The sequence below is a fragment of the Opisthocomus hoazin genome, chromosome 3 (assembly GCF_030867145.1).
Source record: "Opisthocomus hoazin isolate bOpiHoa1 chromosome 3, bOpiHoa1.hap1, whole genome shotgun sequence".
Classification (NCBI taxonomy): Eukaryota; Metazoa; Chordata; class Aves; order Opisthocomiformes; family Opisthocomidae; genus Opisthocomus; species Opisthocomus hoazin.
Window position 1 is genome coordinate 71,026,287 of NC_134416.1, and position 27,953 is coordinate 71,054,239.

The 27,953-nt window shown below is 40.6% G+C and overlaps 2 protein-coding genes across 5 annotated transcripts in view; both read left to right on the forward strand.

Annotated features, from left to right (window-relative positions):
• AHRR (aryl hydrocarbon receptor repressor) overlaps nt 1–3,064 on the forward strand; it is an 86,453-nt gene extending 83,389 nt beyond the window's left edge. Inside the window, exon 11 of the mRNA XM_075415289.1 lies at nt 1,945–3,064. Coding sequence (XP_075271404.1) covers nt 1,945–3,064 — 1,120 coding nt within the window. The remainder of the gene's footprint in view (nt 1–1,944) is intronic.
• An 8,108-nt stretch (nt 3,065–11,172) lies between these two features.
• The window catches only part of LOC142360874 (uncharacterized), a 37,023-nt gene continuing 20,242 nt past the window's right edge, over nt 11,173–27,953 (forward strand). The window contains exons 1-6 of one of the 4 annotated variants that reach the window (XM_075416637.1): nt 11,173–11,306; nt 11,582–11,673; nt 12,629–12,697; nt 18,153–18,186; nt 25,303–25,353; nt 27,265–27,342. In XM_075416637.1, coding sequence (XP_075272752.1) covers nt 11,599–11,673; nt 12,629–12,697; nt 18,153–18,186; nt 25,303–25,353; nt 27,265–27,342 — 307 coding nt within the window. In that variant the 5' untranslated portion in view covers nt 11,173–11,306; nt 11,582–11,598. Of the gene's footprint in view, nt 11,674–12,628; nt 12,698–18,152; nt 18,187–25,302; nt 25,354–27,264; nt 27,343–27,953 lie in introns of those variants that run through there. The other 3 variants (XM_075416639.1, XM_075416640.1, XM_075416641.1) reach the window with 3 other exon arrangements.

The following is a 27,953-nucleotide window of genomic DNA, read 5'->3' on the forward strand; positions in this document are numbered from 1 at the left end:
CCCCCACGGGATTGTCTGTTCCAGTTCCTGTGGGCCTTGTTGAGGTATCTCTTCAAGCTGGTCTGAGGGAAGAGATAAGAGGGTGGACAGAATGAACAGGGGCCAGGAGGTGTACACAGCCACCATCTGGCCCAGTGGAAAAAATGTGGCTGTTATCTCTATTCTTTTCCTTTTGGATGCCTCACAGGTGGAAGAAAGAAAAGAAAAAGTCTTTGAACTTCTGGAGTAGATAACCCTTACAGGCAGTGTATCTCCCAGGATCCTTGTGAATAGCAGAGAAGCTCCCACCTGAGGGTGGTGGAACTCTTTACCTTTACCAGGACAGCATAACCATCATCTTGCCATGTGAGGGAATGAACTTCTATTAAGAAGCAGATTAAAAGGGGCTGTTTCTTTTATTCAAGTCTCTATTTCCTTTTTTTTTTTTTTTTGTAATTAAGCATGCTCTTTGATGTTTATTTAGGTACATTTTTACCCTCTGAGTGGTTAAAATCTTTCCATTGTGCTTGATAGTTCCTGCAGACTGAAGCATTACAAGAGTTGTTACAAGAGTTGGAGATTATACTCAGTTCTGTCCTCCTGATAGCCTGCAGTAGTCTTCATCCTTACTCCTACTTTTTTTGTTAAATTGTATGCTGTCTGCCTGGAAACATACATTCTTTTGGAGAATTTGCACTAGGTACTATTTCTCTGTAAAATTCTTCATTTGGGTTCTAAGCTTTTGTGACTGTTGCATGTTGTTGAGTCCGTTGCTTCCCAATTAGACCATTTCCTGAGAAGCTAGTTCTGCAGCAAACTTGTATCATGCCATTTGCATCTCAAGACTATCAATAAAAACAATACTTAGCAGAGGACCGAAAATATTTAATACCTCATGGGAAAAAAAGAGAGAAAATATTCTCCTTTCTTGGTGTACATTTATTAAAGCGGGACACTCTCTCTTTGTAACAACACGGACTCCCTCTACTGGAAAACCCTATACTTGCACATTGAGTCCATACCCAAGGAAAAAGTTCTTAACAATGAGCTAAGAAAAAGCCTTCAAAAACCGTTACTAGCTCTCCAGGTTTTCATACTCGTTTTCTTCTTGAGATGTCCACTTCTTGTCTGAAGAGGGAGAGGGTGGTTTCGTAGCACTGATCCTGCTTGGTTGGGAATCAGCATGTTAGTGAATTCCAGACAAATCTTGAGCCTGAAGATTTGGACCCCAAGCTCTGAAAACTACTGCATCGGGTATGGAAATGCTCAGGCAACTTTCTCTGCCAGAGCTCTTCACTAATGTTGAGTACTTCAGCTGGAGGTCATGGAAAATTAATTCACTGGCCATCTTAGAAAATGAAAGACAACCTGAATTAAGTTAGACATGTAAAACAAACCTACGCCAAATACGAACATCTGTGACTATTCTGGGCACTTAATTCAAGCATTTTATTTCCTGTCAGCTAACTCTGCATTCTCAAAATATGACTCCCATGATTCTCCCTCAAATCACTTTGATCAGAAAGTTCTTATGTGTCCAAATAATTCCTTGTTAACAAAATACATCTCAAGATGCTCTTTGCGTTTTATCTCTAGATTTTTCTGCACACAAATATTATTTAGATATATTTTAAGTGATGAACAAAAGTGTAAGGCCGTTACCATACTGTACTACAATATTTAAAGTCTTTGTGAACTGTGTGCCTGAAATGGAAGAATAAATGCATGTCAGAATTCAAATGAAACAGTGCTACAGAAAGGTAGCTGGGCACACACATTGATGCCCAGATGCATGCACACTCTTTTTTTCTCTCAAACAAATGCAAAGTTTATATGGACAAGAGCATGAGAGTCCCATATTAAGCTAAGGACATGTAATGTATGTCAAGCCACTCCGTTTGTATCCCAGAAAACGTTCATTTAGAAACCTCTGATTGACTGATTTTTTTCTACTGTTATTGAAAGGGAAGAAGATGAACAACTGAAGATACCAAGCAGTTTTGCCAGTTTGAAAGGAAACCTGGAGGGCCTTTCCTATAACAGTGCCATTGAAACTCTGGGCCAGTGGAAGCATCTTAACTGGGCAGCAGTGAAAAATGAACAAGATAATGTAAAAGTGAAGTTTGAGCCTCATACAAACGGTGAGTGTTTTATGCAAGAGGAACCTCTCAGCTCTAATACGTCAGTTTTAGGCATTCAAAACAACTGCACCACAAACAGTAGCTGGACTTCAAGAAACTCAAGCTCCTGTTCTGTGAGCCAGAGAATGAACACGTGTTCAAACAGGCGGGCTGGATCATTCTACAACAGAGACCAAAGTTTCTTAAATTCAGCACCAACTTGCCCTTCCCACTGGGGAGGCACAGAAAGCTGCCAGTCTTACTCGGGTGTACAGCAGCGTTGTGCGGAGAACTATGTGACGGACCATCTGAAACTGCAGAGACCGTTAATATCCTCGGAGTCTCTCTATGACGCAGCCTTTCCCTTGGAGATGCCTATCAAAACGGAATACGATTCCGATTCCGAAAACATTGCCGATAACTACCTGACGTCGCAGAACCGTGCCTGGATGGATGAGAACGGCTCGGTGAGAAAGCAGGTGTTTAGCTACCCCAATAAAGTGCACCTCAAAACAGAACCGGACCTCTGTGAGCCAGCCTCACCTTGTCAGAAGCCAAGGCACTGCCTTTACGCGCCGCATAATTGGCAATGCATTGTAGCAAATTATCCCAACAACTTAAGCCTGAACAGACCTTGCAAGGGTTCACGTAGCAAGGAGGTGGCCCCGTTTTGCCCTCAGAACTCCTCTGGGTGTCTGGAAAGCATGCCTGACCTGCCGCACACAGCATGCTACGGCCACTTCTACAGCCCCAGTCCAGGGCAGGAGAAGGAGCAGAATAACGAGGTTTTTAAAATGCCATGTGAATTTAAAAACCCCTGCGTGGTTCAAGCAATCAAGCGTGAGCCCCTGGATTCTCCACCGTTGTCCAGCAGTGGACAGAACAGAGTACATGCAAGCTTCCCTGAAAATACATTAGCAGGTCCCATGCCTCATAAAACCACTGAATGTACATTTTTACAATAATTTTTATAACATTTGGAATATTTATAATGTTAAAAGCAAGAAGTTGTAGATTCTTTTCCCCAGTTGAGTTAAATGAGTTACTAAAATTAAAAGCCAGTGCAAAGATTTTGAGTGTGTGTGTGTGTGTGTGTGTGCATCTGTGTGTGAGGAAACCCAGACACAGACACACACACACCCTTCACACCCACCCTCCCCCCACCCTTCTCTTAGTGATCTTTGGAAAGAAAAAAAACCAAAAAACCTCAGGCACAGAAAAATAATCATTACTCCCTGCGCAGGTATGCCTGCTAATTTTTATGTATCATCTTTCCTCTCTTGTCTATAGTTCACGACCAAGGTATAGCCATTTCTGTTTCCTGCCTTTGTTCTGTTTGTTTTTCTGAAGCTGATGTGATGCTTCTGTGCAAAGAGAAAATATTTACAGTCTTCAGTATGGCCAGTTTACTTTACGAGTTTTTGCATTTTTACTTTTTTGCTACTCTAATAAGAAGCATCAGCTATTCCATTCTCTCAACATAAATTATTGGCAACAGGCAAGTACATCCCAACACAACTTCTTAATTTAAAAGGATAGCATTAATTGAAACAAATTCCTCTCATAGAATGCATTATAAATTATTTCACTTCAAACTGAAGTTCTTCCGAAGTTTCCTTGATAATACTAATGTTTTAGTATACATATATTTCCATTTTAAAGACATCAGCCTTTCAAGTTGCTGTTTGAAAAACTGAGCAATGGCATGTTATCCACTTCTATAAATGAGTTACAAAGTGCTGTTAAATGTACATGAGAAGAAAATATTTCTGCAATTATTTTCCTTGCTGTTACTTGTAACATTAACAATGGAAATGCACTTTTTCATGTGTTGGTATCTCTTTGACTGCTAGCAGCTTGTTAGACATCGTCACCTGACATCAAAAAACAAATCCCACGCTACGATTAGACCTGTTATTTTCAAAAGCATCCTAGTTTCATTCCTGAAAGAAAAGCTTAATCTCACCGAAAGCTAGCTGGAGGATGTATACCTTTCAAAAGCACTTTGTGCACTTTTGAAAACAGATTCATATGCTTTCCTTTGAACCCAGATATTAATGTATTTCCACAAAAAAAAAAAAAATCTGCAACTTCTGTTTTGGTTTTTGCTGTTGTTGTAGCTTGACTCCTGCACTAACTTTTGTTTTAAAAATTGCACTATTTCAACTTTATATCGACTTCACCTATATAAAAAACACATCATTTTAAAAAAGCTTAGATGTATATGTGCTTTCTGAAAGAAGCCCTATAATGAATGTTTTCTTCTTCAAAATGTTATAAATAATTATAATGTCTTCACTTCTATATCTACTAGCTACTAAGGGCATGGCTTTACATGCCAGCAAAGTGGCATAAACTTCTCCCAAATGCTATAAATATGAGGGACAAATGTAGTTTCCAGGTAGGGGAATGGTTCTGCATCTTGGAGGCTGCTATTCTCCAAGACTGTCTTCTCTGATAGAAATTACTGCCTATGTGTTAGAGTTGGCAGATGTGAAGATATACATTCTCTGCATGTCAGTTAAGTGCTTATGAATAATGGTTTGATCTGAAATGCTGTACTTTACACTGCAATGGTTGAGATAACACATGTACATTTGATGACTGTCCCGCAGAACGCAGTGCTCCCAGCAGAAAGGCAAGAGTGGACAGTAAAGAAGTGCAATAATGTCTCACTGTAGCTCAAGTTAAATCTGCCATAGTCCAGCTAACCACACCCAAGCCATGAGAACGTCTCGCTTTTTTTGTGTCTGAGGCAAATCAGCTCCCTGTTGGCTCCATGCGGCCTCTTATTTGAGGCAGTCTTGGTATCCTTGGCTTAATACTCTTGCCAGTGGGTGCAATGCAACATCAGGCCCTTTTCAGAGATGAGACTGTAACGGTGGAATTTACGCTGCTCTCTGGCACACCACTGTTCATGTCACATAAATTTAATCCCAGTCGCAAAAAGACTGGGTACTCATGTATAGTGAGACTGTGAGATCTCAGTGGTGCTGCACAGCTCTGCCTTGTTGATTCACTATCCACAAAACCAAGAGCAGCAGTTCCTTTTTGACGCTCTCAGAGCAGCTCTCATAGTCCTTTGCCTGGTGTGCAGGAGTGGCACTGCTTACATCCCAGTGCCAGACACTCTGTTGTGGCAGCACAGCTGCTGGTAGGGCTGCGCTGTGAACTCTGCGGTATTCTCCAGTCCAGCTCCTTGTACAACTGCCTGGCGGGAATGGGATAGTGTGGAGAAAGGGTAGTGTGGGCGCAGATGGCTGGGGGCAAGTGGAGGACATGCCAGTATGACTGCTGACAAGCTGCTCATTTAATTCCACGCTTGGACTCACTGTCACACCCCTCTGAATGAGAGTACCTGGGCCCGGTTTCGCACTACCTCACACCTCCTCTCGTCATTTACATCGATGCAACAAGATTGTAAAACACTGTTATCCTCATCCGGACATGCTGGTGCCATTTTGCGTGGATCTAAGTGGCCAGATTTCTCTCTTCAGACATAACTCTATCTCCTCTAAGGCTTTCCTGGTTTATTTCAGTTGGGATGATTTTGCTCATGTTCCCAACAAAACCAGTCACATTTTACTCAACTGATATAAAGGTAGATGAAGCTTCTGCATACAAGAGAATCTAATCTGATATAAGAGATGCAATGGCCTTCTTCAAGGAGGATGGATGAATGTGTGACTCAAAATGAGATGTCACCTTCGGCCTCCCCCCCTGTGTAAATGCAGTCAAGTTTGCTGCTTTATTGTTCCATGAAGTCTGAATCCAAGAAAAATACATGGTAACTTGCACTTACCCTGTGCATCACGTTTGAGTTTGGCCGGCTTAATTTGTAGCCGAGTTGTTATTCCAGGTCTCACATGAAAAAATACGGCATTAGTGGAAGTCTTTCTAGTTTGAGTTATCACACACATACAGCAATTTCCTAAGAACTGTGCTTATGAAGAGATGGGCAGCTTATCCTCTTTTTGGACAATCACTAACCACTGTTGATAGTAAACAAAGACCAGTTCCTTCTAAGTACTTGGTGTGTCACTCCATTTGGAAAGAACAGAGGAAATAAATGCTAAAAAAAGACTCTTGCTATCTGCTTTTAAGGCACAGATATAATTCCTTCATCCTCTTTGCACGACATGTGGTCTGGATTGAGTCTGGACTGAAATCTGACATTTCATTGTACCCTGTTAAATTGCCACTGATTTAATCTTATAAAACCTTTTTGTATGCAGACATTAATGATGCCCTGACACAGACCAGTAAATAGCATGAAAGCAGAGCGGTTGTTTTAAATGGTTACATTTTCTTAGTGGTTGTTGTTGCTTTGTTATTATTTTAAAAACTAACACTGAAAAGTAGGGTTTAAGATGTATTCAGTCATTGGTATTTGGCTTTTATCCTTAATGAGCTGGTATTTGGATCTGTCAAACGCAGCCCTAAAGTCTGTTTTAGGAGCCTCCCAATGCATTTATTGCAAAAACAATAAAGAAATTCTTCTTGTAGAAGAAATGCCTAGTCAAACGTTTGCCTGACATGAACTTGGAGCATTCAGGCTGAAAGAAATGCCTTTCTTTTTCCAGTGTGTGTCTCTGACACCTGACTGATGATAGCATTCAAACCTCTTCAGCCATAAACTCTCCAGAGGCAGAGACAGAATGAACTCCTTAATTCTGATGTGCAGGGAGGGTATTTTTTGGTATGGAAGGTAAGCAGTTCTAAAAGCTCTGAGAATGTGTCTCCCTCTGAGATATTACTTGGTCCACAGACAGCAGAGACTATTATCAGTGCTAGAGCTGCTGATGAGGTTCTTGTCTTTATTGAGAATGTGGCCTGATTTTAGCTATCAGCGGACTGCTGCTGAGCACCATACAAATGCTAGTCCAACTGAAATGCACCATTGTAAGCCACTATTTGACTGAAAACCAACCTGATCTGAGCTAGGGGTAAACTCGTACAGCAGAAAGAGTGGATTTTCCTGCTGCTTCTAAGGTTTGCTGGGATGCAGTTACACCAGTGGCTGAAACTGGGTCAGACCTCCACTGTAGATAACACTATGAATTATTTATATTCACTTTAAACTCTTTAGATACCAACGTGGAGCTTTGTTTTGAAAATCTGAAGTAAGGGCAGCAGCGTGCAAGGGGTAAGCTGGGTTCAGCTGGTCCTCAGTTTGGAGATTTAACTAGTGAAATGAAAGATCAAGGGACTGTACCTAAATTCTCTGTAGCAAAGCCTGACTTGCTACTCCTTGGTTGTAAGATGGTAATGTGAAGTGCATCTCTGTGTTTTAATCACCCTTCACTACAACATGATGATGTAGTCTGAAAATCCTTGGAACTGAGTCTCCTCTGGATGGCATAGGGAGGTCTGACATTTGTGCATCAGCCAGCTCAGTAAGACTTTGGGTGCTGATCCTTGGATACAGTATTGAGATGGACAGGGCATGTGCAATTCTTCTGGAAATGCCTAGTGCTTAAAATAATTGAGTGGGAGGCAAAAAGCCTGAGGCAATGAATATTCTGTGGGATAAGATCAGCTTCTGCTGCCTAGATGCCTTTTTTAACTCCTTGTGTTAAAGCCATATTGGAACTTAGGTAGGACAGCCTCACCCACTGTAGTTATTTTAGAAAAGCCATTAATTTGTCTTGACAATGTGTGGTTTTAATTGGAGTAGTTAAAAGACACCATTTCCCCTACTTATGAATACATACATTGCGTTAGGTAGTGGAAGAAAAGTTAAAATACTCATTTTCTTTCATCAGTGTCATGAAACTGAAAAAAACAACCTCAGAATGACGGAGGTATAGAGCCGTTGTTCTATTTTTCTTGTCTTTCTGCTCTCTTCCGCTCTTTCTCTCTACTGTCTTTGCGTAAACATTCAAAATGGAAAGACTTTTCTGATTGTATTGAGACAAAAACCTTAAACCTAAACGAGATTCTAGAAAATTTCTCGCTGGAAAAGGAGTTTCTTTCCCTGGAGTTTCTCCCTCTCTTTCAAATCTTGCAAAGTCCTATGTGAAATCATGTGTCACAACTGAAGCAGACTTCTGTAACACGCGTAGCGAGCAAAGAGATTCTGTGGGTGCCCATGCTCAGGTTGTAATCACAAGGATTTTATCTAGCTGAAGGAGACTCGTGCAAGAGGGCTGCCAGTAGCTTATGCTCATAGACACTACCACCCTGACAAATACATCTTTGTCGTGTTTGAATACACGTGGCGTATGTTCTTGTCATTGTAAATACACTTCCCTACCGTGCTATCAGAAATTCTTCTGAACAAAATCATCAGTGACAGGCTGAAAAATATACTAAAACCACAAAATACTTTAAGAAAAACCCATATGGAGATCCAAGCACTTCTCTGTGCTTAGGCAAAGACTCTCTTTGGGTGGAGGTTTGGAGGGAAAGTAAAAAAAGATTGTTAAGACAAATTTTGGGAGGAAAACGATCACCTTGATTGATATATTGCTGTCAAGGTGTAATTACTCTGTGACTACAGCATTAATTCTCCACCCACCGCTAATAACTCTCTGCTCTGAAATCTTGCCCTTATTTTTTCTGTAGAATTGAATTTGTAACTTTTCAGGCTGCAAATAATTTCTTGAAAACAAAGGTTGAGGTAATTCAGTACTAAGTTGTATTTCTCAATCAGACCGAAAACATCATTCTTATGTTCTGCTCCTGCTCCCTTCCTGAGGTTGGTCTTCAAAAGTCCAGCAAATTCAGCTCTCTTGCTGCTGGTCGTTGTAGCTCAGTCGTGCAGCTGGTGCTCTAACTGTGCAGCCCAGAGTTTCTCAGGATTTCCTTGATGCAACAGGGACAGCTGTACAACAGCCAAAACTTCCAGTTTCACATTTGTATTGGTAGAATTCTGGCATTCCAATGACTCATACAAAAACGTGGCAGAAGGTAATAGAAGGAACATCTGCTGCTTAGTTAGTCTCAGTAATTGTATGTAATTAATTAAAAGGCTATGTTCAAAAAATCAGGTCAAGTTCTGGTCTAGAGCTCCCCATTTTCCACAGGAGGGTGTAACAGGAATTACACGGCTGTTCTGCCTCTTTCCAGGTTACACCTCGGTCTCTCCCTTCCTTATCCCACCACTCTCCCTTCTGAACCTCTTTTTTTATTTTTCTTAATTTTTTTTTAAACTTTTGTATCCTATCATTGTCCCTTTGTTCATTTAAAATGTGTGATAAGGTGAGGCAACCATGAACTGTTTTTTTGTTTTTTTTTTTGAATTTTGTCTTTCTGAGAAAGAACTTCCAAGAGGCAAAAGCTATCTCAGTTCTCAGTAACTGTATTCAGTTTTCTTTCTACACTTCTCGTAGCCAAAAAGGTTCTTTCTCTACGTGGTCAGTAACCTTCCCTCTTCTGAAAGGGTCCCTTCTCACACCCTTTCCCCCCTGCACAGCTTCTTAACAAAACCAAAGAACACTTTCTTCCTTAAAGGCAGTTGCGTCCATCAAAAAATCTTCCCTTTTTCTTCCTCTAGCTTTTCTACCTTTCTGATTTTATAGGATGGCACATTGTGGCCTCCACCCTTTCTGTTTTCTGCGTCTGTAGCTTTATGTCCACTTTGGGCATGCTTCAAAAGTTTTGCCAAAAGAACAACGTCAGGCAGCAGTGCAATCCCCCATTTCCCCCCTGCCCTCCTTAAGAAGACAGCAGTACTGACTCACTAATTACAGCTGTACTAAAATGGAAAGAAAGTCACTTTGCTGGTGAAACCTCCTCTCTTCGGGAGGCCGTACCGCCAAGAAGCTCGGAGCCACCACCAGCGGTTTAGTTCTGCGAGTATATATAACGCCAAATCCTTTTGTGTTTAGGCCTGGTCTCTCTTTCAAAAAATCAAGAAACTAATTTCCTCCTTTCTGCGTCTCTTCCCCACGTGTTTATTCGTTCTCTGCGCAACTGCACTTTAATATGTAATTTTATTTTTTTTAAGGAAGGGTATGGAAGCATTACACAACATATGCAGTGTTTTCAGTTAGTCCATTTTAGGTTTTGAGATTAGAACCACAAAGAATTATCGGGCATTTTAATGTGATTCCATGTGAAGGTCTCTGACTGTTAGAGAAACGCCCGTGAAAAATCCCAGCACAAATCGTATCACACGTCTTGGAAAGGGGTGTGATCTGCCATCGAGCTCCGCTAACGATCCTGCCCTGGGAGCGCCATTCCTGCTCCTCCTAAGCAAACGCAGTGGAGGACAAGGTTAGAGAAAAAAAAGGCGCGTGGAGACCTACAGACCGTTGTGGCCTCACTGGTGTTGCACGATTCCCTGAACGGGGGGCCCATTCCTGGCGAGCACACGGCACCCACCCGAGCCGTGCTGGAACCGGGCACAGGCAGCTCCGTCCCCAGCCGCTGCCGCTGCCCCGGGGAAGGCAGCCCGGCCAGAGCGCGGCCGGTCGGCGGCAATGGCGCCCGTAGCGGGGTCACCCAGCCGGCTGGCGTCGGCCGTGCTGCCCCGTGTGCGGCGGGCGTCGCGGGCGTCGTGGGCGTCACCACGTGTCGCCAGCCGGCCCGCTAAACGCAGGCAGTGAAACGTGGGTGTGGTGTCTTGGAATTTTGCTAAACCCGGTGCACTTTTCTGTTGTTTGTGGGTTTTTTTGTACCGTTTTCTTGGTCTGCTTTTAGAAGGAACTTACAAGTGTATTTCTTAAATTATATTTTACATTTATTACCAGTCGGAAGCGTAAAGTTAAGACATTTTAAAATAAATATTTGCATTTAAATTAAAACCCTTGCCCAGTGTGTTTGCTGCCCCTGTCCCAAGGCCCGGAGGCTGCCCACCCCACGGCCGAACGGCGGGGCGGGGCGAACCCGCCCGGTACCTGCCGGTAGCCCGCTTGCGCTGGCGTCCTCCGGCGCGCCAGGGGTCGCCAAGAAGCCGCCGGGGAGGGCGGGGCTGCCGGGAGGGGAGGGGAGGGCTCAGGCTCCCAGCCGCGAGAGGCGGTGCTTGCTCCCCATTGGTTGAGGTGGGCGGCTTCTTGCCTATCCCCCACTTGCCCGTTGGCGGGGGTGTGGTGCTGCCGTTGGTTCGGCTCTCGGGTGTCTCCTCGTCGCTGCGGAGCAGCGGAAGTGACGAGCGCGGGAGGGTTCGAGCCCCCGGATGCCGTTGGGCGCGCGAGCCGTGCGGGTTTTGCCGCCGTTACCGGCCCGCCTGGGAGACGCGCCGGGCCTGGGCGCCCCGCTGAGGTACCGCCGCGGCTGCGGGGGAGGCGGGAGCAGCCGTGCTCCCCGGGGGCCGTTGCCTCTCTGAAGCCTCTCCAGAAAGGCGAGCGGGGCGGGCGCCTTAAGGCTGTAAAGGTGTCCCGGTGATGAAAAATGTGGTTTCGCCTGGGAATGCGTTGAAGCGAAACAGTCGACTTAGTTCATCCGACTGACGCTTCGCTCCCGTCCCCAGCTGTTTGCTGCGAAGTACCGTATAGACGAGAGCTGGATTTATTTACATTTTTTCTCATTGTGCGCAGTGAGCCAGTTTTGCAGGATGAGCGCTGTGGCCGAAGAAGCTAAGCCGGAAGATGGCAAGCCGGAATCTGAAAAAAAAATATTTTATTGTGAAGTGAGTGCGTTTCTTGATGGCTTTTCAGCCTTATATGCTAAAATGCAGGCCTAAAGAATTAAAGACCATGTGTTTAAAAATGCAGACCTAATCTAGATGTAGCGTGGCAATCTTATATGTGAGAGAAGCTTTTGACGTGGCCAGTCTCTGGAAGAGCTGCTTGTTTTAGGATTCTGTGAATTCGGTTTGTACTTGAGCAGTGACAGGTGCAATTTAATGATCTTTCAAATGGCTGTTAGGTAGATTTCAGAGGCGATTGTAAAGGCTCATTTATCTTTAAGGGCTACAGCTCTGGGTCAGAACAAGTTAAATGTGTCAGTCATATTCTTGCAGTGATTTTTTTGTTCCTGGCCTGTTAAACTTCTGTCACAGTATGTCAAGAGAGTAGACAAGATTAGCATAATTAGTCATTACTTTTTTTAGCTAAAGATAGTAAGAAATAATTGTAGATCTGTATTGTCTTCTGTTAATTACTGTAATGATGTATGTGTGTCAGTGGTTCTTAATGAAGTGCAGATGTCTTGCTTCATTGGTTTTCTGATCACTTCGATGTAACGATGAATGGAGTTGCTGTTCTTCTAGGGCGTAATTTTGTCTCTATGCTTTTCCAATCACTGTATGATCATCCCTTTTTGATGACTTTCCAGCCCGTAGAAGTTCAGAAAACTAAGAATCCAGAAGGTGGTGGTAGGAGGGAAGGGGGAGTCTCTTAAAGGATCCATACCATCTGGTATATTTAAACATGTATTTAAGTATTTGAGCAGGTTTACACACTAGTTCTGGTCATTTTAGTGGTATGCTGCTCTCCTAAACATCACGCAAATTGTACTGTTTAAGCTGAAGACCGCCTTGGGAATTATGGTGTAGAAACGTATGTATTTCCAGTTCTTATAACTTGTCAACTACAGAATATCCACAGCATAACTGAAGAAGTGATTTTATTTTATCTTTTTAGGTTTGTAAAGTTCCATGTATGAGTTCTATAAGTCTTCAGTCACACTATCGTGGTGCAAAGCATAGAAAGGTAACTTTTTTTCCCATATTATATATATGAAAATTTAATGATAAATCTGGGTTTCTTGTAAAAAATCAGTAATTGATTTCATATGGCATCAAGTGCTTGTCTAACTCATTGATAGATCTGTAACAGTAATTTGCTTGAAAAATGCCAAGAAAAAGATGAGATGGGAATCTCGTGACTCTTATTCAGCATGTAACTTGAAACATTAACTCTACCTAAAGGTAAATGTGCATTAATTGTGAAGTTAACATTTGACCTACCTGGAAATCGCAGGTGGTGAAAGAATGCAAACTTCTGTTTTGGATACAGTTGGTAAAATTACTGTGCTGTTTTACAAGTCTACGCAACTCACCTGTACTTTGAATAAAACTAGCTTACTTGTTACTTTGACAATAACACCAATTCGGATTTCCTGCAGGAGTTACCTAGGCTTAGCTGCCAACTCATATGGTTCCGTTTGTTCAGCGCACCTCAGTCGCAGGTTCCTGGTTTACTGCCTTTGCTTGTTTTGTGCTTAGATTATTAGACAACATTCTGTGAGGCTGTATTTAGAGATGAGGCTTTTATAAATATTATTTGAATGAACTTTTGACTGTTGATTGGCTGATGATTATCTCTTCTTTAAAAGTCTATATTCTTAGTCTAAAAAGTTGAGACGTACTCAGTTGTCTGTACTTTCCTCTGTTACTTACAATTGCTGTCATCAGATTGTGTTGTTGGGGCACTGAAGTGGCTGCTCTGATGTTTTCTTGAGCTGTAGATGAGGGGAATCTCACTATCTCTTGGTTTTTGACACAGATTAAGAGTATTTTGTTACCTGTTATGAAATCTGTTGTATGTTTTGGTGTAAGAAGATCAGAATTCATTGAGTTACCACACAGAGTTTGAAGTAACCATAAAAATCCTGAGCTTATGTTCCTTTTTGATACAGGTGTTGATAGTGGATAGCTCTTAGTTTGTTCCTTACTAGAGGAATTCCTGTTCAAAATGATACAAAGGATGTGCTGACAACATAACAAAATGAAAAGAAGGTGGTAGGTCTTCACCTAAATCGCAGCAGTAGCCAACCCACCAGCCATTTTTTGACTTTAGTCAGATGACTTCTTTTTCTTTCAGCTACCCATTTGCTTTTCAAATGGCACCAGTAAAGGTACTTTGTGCTTGTCCTCCACTAGAGGAAGTTTCAAAAACACAAGAAATAACCCTTTGTCAGGAGAAGGACAGTCACTGGGAAAATTCCAAGAAATAAATGTGAACATTTGCTATATGTATGAAATGATTCTTATTTCATTGGCCGATATTTCCCATAGCTATTCACAGTAAAATGTATTCTTTTGAGTAGCTACATGAGTAAAACTTTACTGTCTGAGGGATCTGTAGGAATACTTCAGTTGACTTTGTGTACATGGTTATTGTATCTATTTTTTTTTCACCTGGGTGGTTTGATTATTCTGGGTTTTGGATGTCTACACAAGATATTTATCTAGGTTACTTCTTCATACCTTTGTTTCATCTCTATATGTTGATTGGTTTGTTCACCTGTATATGGGTACCATTGACTCCTAAACAATAGCACCAGAATGCATAATTTCTTTGAAAGAGACCGCTTCCTGAACATCTGAGCATACTTCTTAGGTAATTGTATGGAATGCATTGCTTCCATAAAACTAGGGAGATTTTTTAGTGACCTATGTATAATGAAAGAACTGCGATTACTTTTTTTATTTGAGGAAATGTAATTCGTATGTGCTACGCTCCTCAGGCTCAAGGAATATTGCTTTTGATGAGTTGGAGAGTGTTGGGATGTTTTTCCTGTACTGACTCTTAATGTGTGTGCTTGAAATGACAGTGCCCAAGTCATTTGCTGCTGGAGGGGAAGGTGTAAATAATATCTGTTGCTTTATGGCAGCTTAGGCAGATTACCCAGGTGTCTTATAAATTGGACAGAAGTTTTACCTGAAATATTTTGTTACTTCCCAAACTAAAAGAGAATAATACTTTGTTTAAAGCCTTGTGGAATTTCTCTGACTCTGTTGGAGGCTAGTAATTTGGTGCACTAAGTTGAGTCTATGTTCTTACAAGAAAGGGATTTCTGGGTTGTTTCATTTGTATTTTTATTTGTATACTTGCAGGCTTAATGCTCTGTAACCCCCTGGATTGATGTGTGATTGATCTCAAGGGATAGGGATAGAAATAGACTAGATGACGTATTGCATCATACAATAGAAGTAATTTAAAAATATATCAAGCACACGATCAGTCAGTGCAATGACTTTCTTCCTAGTTTGTTACTAGATTAAGTGTTATTTATTTGAAGCCTTTTCCATTTGCATTTTCAAATTTATGTGAATATTTTTTTCTGAACAAGTCTTAGAGTAGTAGCTTTAGGCAAATAATAGATGATCAGTAATCTAATTAGAGAAAATTGTTGCCACTTGCATTCTATGATATATGAAACTCAGAAGTTCTCAAGTCTTTGAATGCTTTTTTTAAATTTGTAAAATATTAGGAAATTCTGTGTGGTGTACCTCTTCAGAGTTCATTTAGTTTCTATCCCTGACAATTGATTCTGCATTGTGCCAAGAGTTTGTATTTCTCACTGACTTTATTGTTCATGATGGTGATGCTCTCTGCGTCCTGGAGCTTGGGTAATAAGCAGAATACACAGTCATTTTTTCTAGTGATGATAGTTCATGAGGCCAAACCGCTGTAAAAAGTACTGACGGACAAAAGATTAAGGGGTGGAGATGACCACAGTACAAGGCTGTGTGTATGTGGTGCATTGAGTGTATTGTGACCTTTATATATTTGCTTACTGACAGGTTTTGTGGCTTTGTTGCTGAATAGGTATTGATGAAAGGAGTGAGCGGAAGCAACTTACAATAGCATTCGTACATGTGCATGTAATTCTTGGCTCTTTGGAAATTGGAATGGGATTGTATTATATACTTTGAAAAACAGTTGAATATTAGTTTTAGCCATTATGGTTAAATGGTTGGAAAAGAATGTTTATGTAAATTCACTAATGCTTTTCATTGAACCAAGTCTGTAAGAACGATGGGGAAAATACTGTGTGAAAGGTGGGTTTGGGCTTTTTTTGGCAGCTGAGTGAAAAGCTAGGCCTTTTTAGGGAGCAATCCCCAGATAAAATACACCTGGTGTGCATATACCTGGAATATGGCGGTATGTGATATATTTTATTCTGGTTTTGCATATATGCGCTAGATTTGTTGCTCAGTTTGCTAGAGAGGAAATCCTAGAGCGGAATGTCTTTTTTCCATGTGTTTTGAACAGTTCTTTGCGGATACGACACCAGAAGTGTTGCCTCTTCTGTGAACTGTATTTGGAGCACAGACGAAGGTTGTTCTGGTTCTAGCAAGGGTTCAAGGTTCCTTGCTCTCCCTCCGTATCTGGGGCTTGGTAGGGTGGAAATGCCTACCGTGTTCCAAAAGGAGAGGAAACTGCATTTGGGACTCTGCAGCCTCATTAGAAACAAAGAATGTTCAGATCTGAAGAGTTGTTAATTTTTGTCTTCACCATTTCTGTGTTCTTATTTCTGACATACCTCTTGCCCCTCACTGTCGTGCATCAGAACCTGCAATTTAAAATACCTGAAGTACAGACAACATTACTGCCCTTTTGTATGGCATTGAAATCAACCATGCTGGAAAAGCAGTTTAATTAGACGTTTTTGTGTTGATTTTTGGAATGTTAACATAGCTAGGTTCCAGTTACAGGAAGCTTGCCCTGATGTTGTACTGTTTGTGTTTGGTCTCCAGAAGTATACTGTGATGTTCTGCAGCTTATGCTCATGATCCAGAGAGGCTTCAACTGTAGACCGTTTCTTTTGCAAAGAAACTCAAGTTGCTTAATATGAGCTTGAAGAGTTAAAATAATTTCTGTGTACGGGCTGCTAACGTCTAGCTGATATGTTTCAAAAGTTTATGTATTTAGGAACAACTGAATTATGTTTACATAATACTGAACTATGCATGTGAAACTGTTCTGGTAGATAACATGTGAACTTTAATTGTGTGGAAAACAAATTTATGCAGTAGCTCTTACAGGTTACAGTGTGCGTGGAAGGTTTGAACCCTAAAAAACAGCAGTTTTTGAATTTTGGCTTCTCAAAGTTAGAAACTTTGTTAAAAGTTACCCTAACTTTTCATAGTCTCAGCTCAAAAACAGCTGTTGCAACTTGCAACACTTGATGCAGGACAGAGAAGTTTCTTACCTAATGTGTGAGAATCTTCATTCCTGATGTAGTTTTGGGTTTTGTGCTTCTTGCCTTTTTTTTTTTTTAAAGAAACCTCAACAAAGGGTCACAGCTTGTGGAACTCCATTTCTAATGGTAACAAAAGCAGTAATCTAAGTGCTATCAAAGTTGATTGTCCAAAAATGGTAGAAATTTCAGGTAGAAACTCTCTTTGAGCAGCAGCTCACAGTTGCTAATGCTTTCTACCCTTGTCTAAAAAGTTAGGTATTAGCGGTTGTTTGCTGTGAAACTCTAGAGAATGACAAGTAACAAAAACACTCGTGGCAGCATAACTACAAGGGAGACTGTGTCTGTCAGATTATAAAATCCTGCTGAGCTCATGCACCACCCAGTGTCTGTGGCGATACTGCGACTTGGGTAATTTCCTTTTTGTAACTGCTGCGAAAGAACAGCTATCTGGAGTTGTAAACTATTGTGTCAGTCTTGCTTCCTGCTGAATTGTCACACTGATCTGTGGCATCTCTTCCATGCCACTGACTACTGAAAATACAGCACTCGTCTCCATGGACTGCTCTGGGCAGAGAACTGCTTTACCAGTAGAATGATGATGCTTATTGTTTCATTCTTGTAACTGACAAGTTTGTGTTTATTTGCCAAAAAGTTCTCAAAATGAGTCAGAATTGTTTTAGCCCTGTTCTAAAATGGAAATTTGAGTTCTTAATTTCCTTAGATTCTGCCAAAAAGTGATCTGTTCTGGATTCAGCTGATGAAAACCACTTTTCCTGTTCTTCATGATATGAATGAACTTCCACTCAGAATGGTGGGGGAGGTGCTTTTTGTTAGGTTGTTTTTCCTTTTGGGGCGAGTTTTCTTTTTCTTTGCTTGAACTACAACTTCTGAAAACTTGGGAGCTCTAATCATGCAGAACTCAAGGTTTTGTCTGGTATCGTTGAGATGTTGTGTTTCAAGCCATTATCATCTCTTAGAACTTCATTAATAACAAGGCTTTCTTGAAATTAACCTTGTATTAACTGAAAATACGCTTTTGTCAGTACTTCAGCTTTTGCAGAAAATCATAGAGGCTCTAATTTTTCCTATTTGATAATGGAAACTTTGGCCTGTAATGTAATACTTCTGCAAAGAGTTCTCAGGAAGTACAGGGGTTTTTCCTTCAAATGGTGCAGCACATTAATTTCTTTTTCTTATTTTATTTTGGGATGACTTGCATCTTCATAATTAAAGAAAGAAAAATCCCTGAGACCCAAGACTGTCTGTTGTAAGTATAACACTTTTTTCTTTCCAGCCTCCTAGGATAGATATTGCTTGGGGATTTTAATGTTTGTTGCTTTTCTAGTAGTTCAGGTATTTGCATTTGCCAGATTTATGTGTCTATAACTGCCGCTCTTTACATGCTGAACACTTCTGAGATTTCTATCTAGTGAACTGCTGAACAAAGAAATATTTTAGAGCGTGAAACCTTAATTTTGCGTTTCCACTTCTAAGTATTTGTGTATCTATCTAGTAGAGGGGTGGATAGTCAGTATTTTAGTTTCTTACCTTCCCAGGCTAAACCATCTCCCACTTGTCTGTCAGCTTTATGTGCTCACTGCAAAGCTTCAGGCAGTATGCTAAGAAGCTGAATCAGCAGGCTAACACAGCACTGCAGATACAGTTCTACCAGTGTTGCCTAGCTGCATCGCTGGAATGTTCTGCCTCTCTCTGTTGTAGTGGACTTGGAGTAGCAAAGACCTATTCAAGGTAAACTCCGTTGTAGAGCATCTTTTCCCCCCGAAACTGAGAATGTGAATCTGGATTGTCATATGTGAATGAAAATAAGAGTTTTGGTGAAAGGTTGAAAATGTGGGGTATAACTAGCTCTCAGTGGAAATGGAAATCTTGTTATAAAGGCACTGATGATAACATACAAGATTTTTAAAGTACAGGAAGCAAAGCATATTGGCAGATGTGGGAATACTGATAAAAAACAATGAGAAGATTGAAAACCAAAATGGTTATACAGTCAGTCATCACAAGAAATAAACCTTTCACTTCTACTTTATCTTCTTAGCTTGTTGTCCTAAGAAACAAGGCTTACATTCTAGCTTTGTCATCTGTTCCCCAGTATCTTTTGAACCAAGTTCATCAAGGGTTCCTGAACATACACATCTGCACAGAAAAGAGTGATGATGTCAGTCCTCTTCTGAGGGAAGTGCGGCAGACTGAGCTCACCACTTACTGGACCCTGAAGAATCAACACAAAAAAGATTCAGAAAGGCACTGGTCCGAGTCCATTTTCGAAGAGACTGGGTTTCATTAGCTGCTCTTGTGGTTTGGTGTTGACAAGAGAATATCAGTGCAAGACAGATTATTCAAGTGTGTGAACAATTAGGAGACGTTTTGCCTCAGCAGACATGAGAACTGCATGTAGATCTTATCTTTTTAGAAATACTCGTAATGAAGCTCCTTGACGGAATTTCTGCAGAAGTTCTGAGAACATACTGGTCTCCTCGAAGTCCAGTGGATTTGAGTAGTCCAAAATTGTGTTTATACCTCAGCAACAACAGATTTGTTTGCCTATGGGCTAGTGTTTTTAATGGAAGACAAGTTCTACAGATTTCTTTGTACTTCTTGTCAGAAACGGTCATTACAAATAACACTCGTTCACTGAAGAGGTTCTTGCTACAAGACCATAAAATCTTGTTTTGGAGGAGTAATATAAAGGATGTATAGGACAAAGAGGGACTTGAATAAGAGGACAGGTGTGGCAGGAAAGCTGTAAAAAGACTGGTGGAATACAGGAGCATGTTGCAAAGACCTACACCTTTAGAAAACAGTACTGCTTAATATACTGCAAGCTCAGCGTTCCATGGAGAATTTAGGTTAAGAACATATGCTCATTATAAACACTGCGTCTCTGGAAATGTCATAGCTTAGAATCTTGCAACTGGGATATATCTTACAGAAAAAGAAGAGAGAAGTTAAAATATCTGATTACTAAAATGAAGAATCTAGACATGAAACTTTGGTAAACACGTTAGAGCAAACTTCCAGAGGAGTCTCAGCATCACAGGGTACCACATGTCAGAAGCATTGCAAGATGTGCTTTAATCCAGGACGTTTTGTGTCTTGGTTATCATTCTGAAGCTATTAACCTCTTTTATTTCTAATATGAAATGATTATTCATACTATTGATGCCGTCTTTATTCTTCTTCATCCATATTGAGTTCTGCTTCACTGAATATCCGGATGTGAAAGGCCAGTTTGCAAGCCATTGTTATGGTTTATTTGTCCAAGAGGCTGAAATTTGGCACAATGAAGTTTACTTGTAGGGTTTAGTTGTGTTGTTTGGTGGTTTTTTTACAGGTAGAAAAGCTTTTCACCTGAGTAACTTTTCAAAGATGGCAATTCAGATTTCTTTTTGGGAACTGCAATGAAGAATCATATATTCAGTATATATGCAGAACTCCTTGAAACTCTCCTATGGACTTATTACCAATTATACAAATAAGTCTCCCTCAGGAGCCTGTATATCCAGGAAATTCATTGTACTCTTGTCACTGAGATACAAGAATAAATTCTGAATTTGCTTGACCTTTGTTTTTTCATTTTAAGTAGTTGATTTTTTTCTGCAGTTTGCAGATGTGTATAGTAAGCATGAACAGAAATTATACTGCATTGGTGGAGTTAAGTAGTGAAGTCTTGTGAATGAGCATGGAAAGTATAGATATTCTTAAATTAGGTGCACTGTGTAAAGTACGAGTCTAGTATTTCAGGATATAAATTAATGCAATGCTCTTGTTATTGCTGCTGGATTTGCAGTCCTGTTGTAATGTTCATATTGCCAAATACTCCAGTGAGAGTGACATGTGGCAGTGTGTTCACAGAGCTGGAGGTCAAAGAGCCGCGAACAAAAATGTATGGATGTTCTCAAAGTAAAGGATGAGTTTTCATGGAAATCACTTGGGGCAAAACCTGACAAGTATCTGAAATGTACACTGTCTAAAGAAGAACAGGTACTTCGGAGGATGAGGTTTGATGTACTTAAAATCTTTTACACCAATATCGGCAACTTCCTCCTTGCTGCAGAATTAAAAAAAAAAAATTCCTTTGTCAGTAGGGAGAACACCACCAATGCTGCTATCATTTGTAAGCCAAAATTTGAAAAGACGAATGATTTGGATTCTGAGTATTTTCAAATGGGGCATGCCATGTAAAATATTCTTTCTGGACTCATCAAAAGTAACTGTTCATAATCCAGAAGTGATGAGCTTGAATAACTGTACAATCTTGTTGGCTTTGAAGTCGATCAAGTTGGGAAATGCATCTGTTTCCAGATGATGGTGTTTGGAGGAGTACGACTTTCTGTAAGAAAGACATCTGGATGCCCTGTGAGTTTCCATGTGGCAAAACTATCAACAAGTTATTATTGTGGTAATAACAGAATTGGATATCTGGGGTGGAGTTTTTTGGCTGCTCTCCAGCAGTTCAGAGGAGAGCAGCTTAATGGAAGATGTGAGAGGACATGATGCTGAAGTTCTAGGACTTTACTAAGAGAGATAAATCAAAGCTCAGTTAAGTATAGAAATTTCAGTCATGTGGTTTCTTTACACAATGATATAATTGGACAGATGGAAGACTTCTTTCAGCTCTAGTTAGAGGCAGTTGCACGTATGTGTTCAGGGATAAGGAGGGGAGGAGGCAACATTGCTTTCTCTCCTGGGACCTTTTGGCCAAAGCAGGAAGACGTTTGGAAAACAGTTTGATTTGAACAAGAGGCATTAAATGATGGGGGAATACCAATATATATGTTAGGCAGGTGTTCCCTGGGCAATAGCAAAATCCAGTGGTTTACTACTAAAATGAGGCAGCTCAGGTAGGAGACATAGTATAGAGTATGAGCCCTATTAAAGCCATTTTGGGCTGCCTAGCTTTATTGGTGAAATTAATTTGGCACAAAGAAGAGGGGATTAATGCAATTTTGTTGCACAGGCTGTGGAATTTTTCTTGTATTACAGGAGGTTGCAGTTAGCTTGCAGTACTTCTCTTACAACGATACAAATGAGAAGCATTGAAAAGTGTAGTACGGGATGTTGTAGCTGTTTAGTTGCTGGATCTAGCAACCTGTGTCTATGTTCTTCAACTTAAAACCTTTAAGTAGCACCATGAGTAAAGAAAGCTTCAGTATGGTCATTCTGTAAAGTGTAGAGTCAAAGGGAGGAATCAGATCTGAAGATAAGCTGCACAAATGTCATGTATTCTGTCTTGGGTTCACTGATGACAATCTTACCGGTATCCTGATCAGCACTTCAGCTTTATGATATAAGATAAATTACCTACTTTAACAGGTCCCTCCATGCTTGATGGCTGTCAAGCATTGATTAGTATGTGTAACGTTTTGGGGTTTAAAAATACTGCTACATTTTCAAAGAAAGGAAACCTGGAAGTTCTTTTCTGAGTTAGACTAGAAGAGGAAGGGTTTCAGAACCTTAGAAGTACTAAGATTGAACACTACTCCAACTCCCTTACGGCCTCTGTCAGGGCGTTCCCCTGTACAATGGAATATAGAATCTTTGTGCACTTCACCTCTTGTATTCACAAGTGGATCTGCAATGCTGAGTCCAGTACCTCTTTGTTGCTGCCAAGGAACTGAGTTGATAATGTCTGAAACTGTCCTTAAGTTTTGAAACGTAGCTGTTTTATTTCTGGCAGTCATACATGTATAGGTGTAAAAGGTGGAGAACAAAGAAACATGTTCAGCACTATGTCACTGAATATTGAAAGGAAAGGGATTTTTTTGTTGTTGTTCATATAGAGGACTAGTATCTGGAAAATATGCCTTAGGAAGGGATTTCCTGAGACTGATTAGGTGACTTCCTGAGTTCCTGACTGAAGCAGGACTGCTGCTGGTGCTGGATCATCACTTGCTTTACTGGAGCCTCGAACATCTCCAAGGGCAGAGAGCCTGCTACCTGTGTTTAATCAGTCTGTAGTTGCTTCCCTGTCTTAAAGAGGAATTTTTTCCAAACATCGAATTTGTACAACCTGAGCAGCTGTTTCTAGCTGCTACTTGTTATGCTGTTCTCACATCCCCAAAGGGTTTGACTCATCTTTGTAGCTGCTGTTCAGGTATCCATGCTATTAGGTCTCCTCTTAGTCTGCCCGCTTTACCAGACTAAACAAGTCCAGCTCCCAAACCTGTTCTCGTAAGTTATTTGCCCTGGGTTGTTTGTCTTGGTGGCCCTTCTGCTGGACCCTCTCTGGTTTCTCCACTTCCAGCTTGAACTGGAGAAGGGTGGAACTAGACAGCCTCACAAGTGCCAAATAATGGAGGATAAGACATTCTGAAGGGTGCTGCCTGTGCAGTATCTCAACGGGCGGTTTGCTGAGTTTCTGGGAGACATGCTTTTGGCCAGTATTCAGCTTAGCATTCATCGTAACTCAGGCTCTTTTTGACAGGGCAGCTGTTTGGTCAGCCAGGTCCCAGCCTGTACTCATGAATGGGATTATTGCGGCTGCAGAACTCTACACTTCTGTGTTTTTTAAGGTTTCTTTAATCCTTAATGTTCCCAGGGTCCTGCTCAACTGAAGCTGTGACTTTGGCAGTATCCCCTACATTACTGTTATCTCTGAATTTGCCAAGGGTGTTCTATGCATACGCAACCAGGTTATTGATGATGATGTTAATCATTGTGGGCCCTGGAGTGCTTTGGGGTACTCTGCTGCTTACTGAACACCAAGAGGCAGGGCTGTTCATCATTGTCCTGTGAGTGTGGCAGTTGAGCTGATTTTCAGCTTATTGGTCAGTCTGATATGCTTTACGGGAAAATAGTGTTCTATTTTGGTTTAAAGATGCTTAAGAAATATAACTTAGATTGTTGTAGCATTACAAAGCCATGTGGCTAATAAATGTGAATTAAATGTTAGCCTGGAAACCTGCTGTTGCTGAATGGGAGAGTGTTTTCAAGATCATCATTGCTTTGTTAAACTTTTGCAGGCAGCAATCACAGAATGGTAGGGGTTGGAAGGGACCTCTGTGGGTCATCTAGTCCAACCCCCCAGTTGATAATATTTGCTAAATGCCTCTTTTATTTTTTTAAAGAAAAAAAAATCTCAAAACCCTGAACTGCTACGTTTGGTGGTAGTAGCAGCTAGAACTTGATTTTTAGCTTGACCATGTTTGTAAACTTCAGCCGTGTTAAGGCAGACTGTACTGTGACCTGCTTCTGGTGCTATTCTCTGCATATACGATTTGTTCCTGAAATAAACAGAAAATAAAGCACCATAAATCTTATTTCACAGATACCTATTCGTGTCATTTACCATTTGGCCATGTTGTCAGTCTGCAGATGCTGGACCTAGAGTCAAAGCTGAGCTTCAGGCACTAACTGAACAGCTGTGGAATTAAGTAATTTTTGTACTTGCAGAGTACGTGGAGGTCTTTTGTTCATGCTACCAGAGACTTTGAAGCCTTTTACTGAAAAAGATGGATAATTTATTGTAGGAAATCAAGGGAGACATGCTTTCTCATACCCCTTCCTTATGTTCATATTGCAGAGCTTTTTGCAAAATGTTTACAACTTTGATTTAATTTACAGCTTTGATACGTATTTCTTAACTGCCTATCTTGTGCAGAAGGAGGAGAAAACCATTGATGTGTACAACATGTGTACATGGGCAAATATGTAGTTTAACTTAAACTTTCACTTTTTCCAGTAGATGAGTACTGGTATGTCATCTTGTTTTAATCTTGAGTGCTGCAACTTGAAAAATACTGAGAACGTCATTAAAGCGTACTTGTGCTGTGTCTGCGTCTGTGGATTTGGGGGAAGAAAGGGGCAAGGTAAAGAAGTTCCAAAGGAGGGGAATGGAAGTACCTTTATGAAAACATATTCAAAAATTCACTCTGAAGCTCTGAGTGATTAAGAATATATACAGAACCCTATGTGAAACATGTGGCTTAATGGCTTTATGAACTGTCTCTGGGATTGTGTTTAGCCTCTGAATGTTTAGACCAGAAGTATTCTGTCAGGTACCTGTAACACAGATAGACTGTCATGCACAATACTGAATAGTTAAAGTAATTAAAATAACTAGGTACTATGGAAAGTACTTAAAAACCAAATAAAAATTGAATACTCTATGCTTCTCTGGCATTCATGTGTTTGGTATGTTGTGTTGGTGGAGAAGGGGAGTGGAAATAAGAACTTTTTCTTACTTGGAGCAATAAAGTTACAAAAGGAAAGTGTACCAAGATGGAATACTGCTATTACTGAGCCTATATTAAACTGTAAAATGAGATAACTGTTGAATTCTCTAACTTGTTTGGGTGATCTGCTAGGTACTTAATAAAAGCAAATGAGAAGTAGTCTGACTGTCAAACTGTTATCCTAGGTCCTCCAACAGGAGCTGGAACTCCGATGAAGTATGAAACACAGAGACCAGGTAGCTGAATACAAATGAGATAATGTCCTTTTCAGGTGCAAATTTGAAAGCAGTGTTTTAGTGATGACCAAAGCAGGTGGTTGATTATGGTTTAGGAAGAAGCAATGCAAGTTACCAGACACCTGAACCATTGCTTTTTTTGTGCACTGGTTAATTTATAGAAAAGATCTTGAGAGAATATGAAGTTACAAGTATTTTCACAGAAAGACTTTCAAACTTGAGGCATAGTTTGTCTCTTCCTGATTATCTGATAACCTCTGATGTCAATGAATCTAGCTAATGCTTTTTTAGCTGGTAAAGTTTTCAACAAAATTTTGCAGTGTGTGTACCCGTACAGTACAGTGAAAGTTTAACAAAATAAAAGCATATTAACCAAGAGCAATATGGGTTGTTTATTGACTGATACTGAGATAAGATTATTTAGTTGTGTGTTAGGAAGCAAGAAGAAAATAGCCCTTACCTTGTAGACACCTTTAACTGTTTTCTGTGTGGATCTTCCCCTGTTAAGCCCAAAAGACCAGATTGCCTTTCACTGTCAGCTTGGGAACAGCCAGCTCACACTGAGAGCTGCTGCACAGGCACCAACTTGTAACATGTCAACTTTGTCACACTTTGCTGCATGTCACCTCAGGCAAAAAGCAACAGAGAAAGATTTTAACAAGACTGTGAAGTTTTGGTAGGAATGGGCCACACTGTTGCTGTGGCAGGAGGTGTTTTATCAAGTATTTTCTACCACAATTAAATTACAATAGATTTCCCGTATAAACTTCTGCTGGAACTTGATGAATTTTTTTTTTCAGTCTGCAGCCCTGGGGTTTGACTTAATGATAGCACAAACATATTCCTAATGGAATGAATATTTAAGAATAAGCATGGAATTCCCTAGCCTTCTGAAGTTTTGTTTGTGGTTTTTTATTTTTTTTATTTTTAAACCATAACCTGGCATCCTAGGGGGGAAGAATACAGTACCATACTGTTCAGTGCTTGTGGTATTTCTACTTCTTCACTCCGATTTGAAGAAACTAGCAGTGTTTCTGACTCTGAAATTCATCAGTCAGTTAAAGTACAGCTGTACTTTAATTAGGGAGATGAGTTCTATTTCTGCTATCTCAGATTAAAATTATGTATTGAATCTATCTCAGATTAAAGACCTGTATTTTAACATTTCAGCATGCTCTTTTATAATGGCCAACACTTGAATACACTTAATGCCTCTTTGAGATTGTTTTTCAGATACGTTTAGCTGAACTATGCTGGTGCTCTGAGTTGACCAGGAATAGTTTAAAAGTGTTTTAGGCAGTGCAAAATCCAAGCTCTTAAAACTCAGTGAGGGGCAAGATACAGCCCTGACTGGAACACTGCTAGTTCAGGCTCGGGAACACACTAACTGTGGCTATGCAGCTTCTGGTCTGCCCAGAGTACAAGAGGTGCTTGCTGCATTAGTGAAAATTATGTGTTCTTTACTAGACTTAAAGCAATATGATTCCTGAACTTCAGGCTCCAAGCAAGCAATCTCAGTATGCTATACGCCTATTAGGGTTTTAGGGGAAGGAGGAGGCTTGGCTTTTTTTTTTTTTTTTCAATGGGAACTGGCATGGTCTGGGACATGCTATGAATGTGAAGTTGGTATCTTTCCTTAGTAAACTGGATAGTGTTAGAAGGTCTGTTTTGCTTATTTGGTTCTCTTCTTGAAGACATTAATTCCTTGTCCGTGAAATTGTTATGGAAAACAGTGTGCTGGAAACTTTTTGTGAGTGACTTGAGATCTTGCCCGTTTTCCTTGGCCATTTCAGAGTGCAAATTAGTTTTGTTCCACTTAAGTCTTCATTAGAAACTCCTTTAAGATCACAGAAATTATGTGCAAACTGTCAAATGTGTAATATCTCTTTATGTGTATGTCTTTTACTTCAGTGAAGAGAGGGCTCACAAAAGACATCACCTGTCTGAAGGATTTTATGAATGATCCCAAAAGAGAAGAACCTCTAGTTGGTATGTTTTTTGTTTTCTAACTGGTATGTCTTTGTTACCAAAGGGCTTGTGTTTTGAAATGAAAGATGGAATTTTAGATATTATGTCATTTTCTGTATATGAATTGAATAATTTGTAGGGTATATCTTATCTCTTACACCTTTTAAAGTTTAGCTTATTACACTAAGTACTGTAAAGGCCACCTCTTCTATACACCTTAGTTGTTAGACAACTTGTCCCTGAAGGAGCCGTCTTAGTAAAAAAACTTTTTACAGAATGGTTGAGGTTGGAAGGGACCTCTGGAGCTCATCTGGTCTTAACCTGCTGTTCACCTAGAGCTAGTTGCCCAGGACCATGTCCAGATGGTTTTTGAATATGTGTAACGTGGGAGACTCCACAACCTCTCTGGGAAATCTGTGTCAGTGCTCAGTCACCCTCACAGTCAGTGGTGTTTCCTGATGTTCAGACAGCATCTCCTGTGTTTCAGTTTGTGCCCATTGCCTCTGGTCCTGTCACTGGGGCATCAGTGAAAAGAGCCTGGCTCCCTCTTCTTTGCACCCTCCCTTTAGGTATTTATACATGCTGAAGAGATCCCCTCTGAGCCTTCTCTTACCCAGGCTACATAGTCTCAA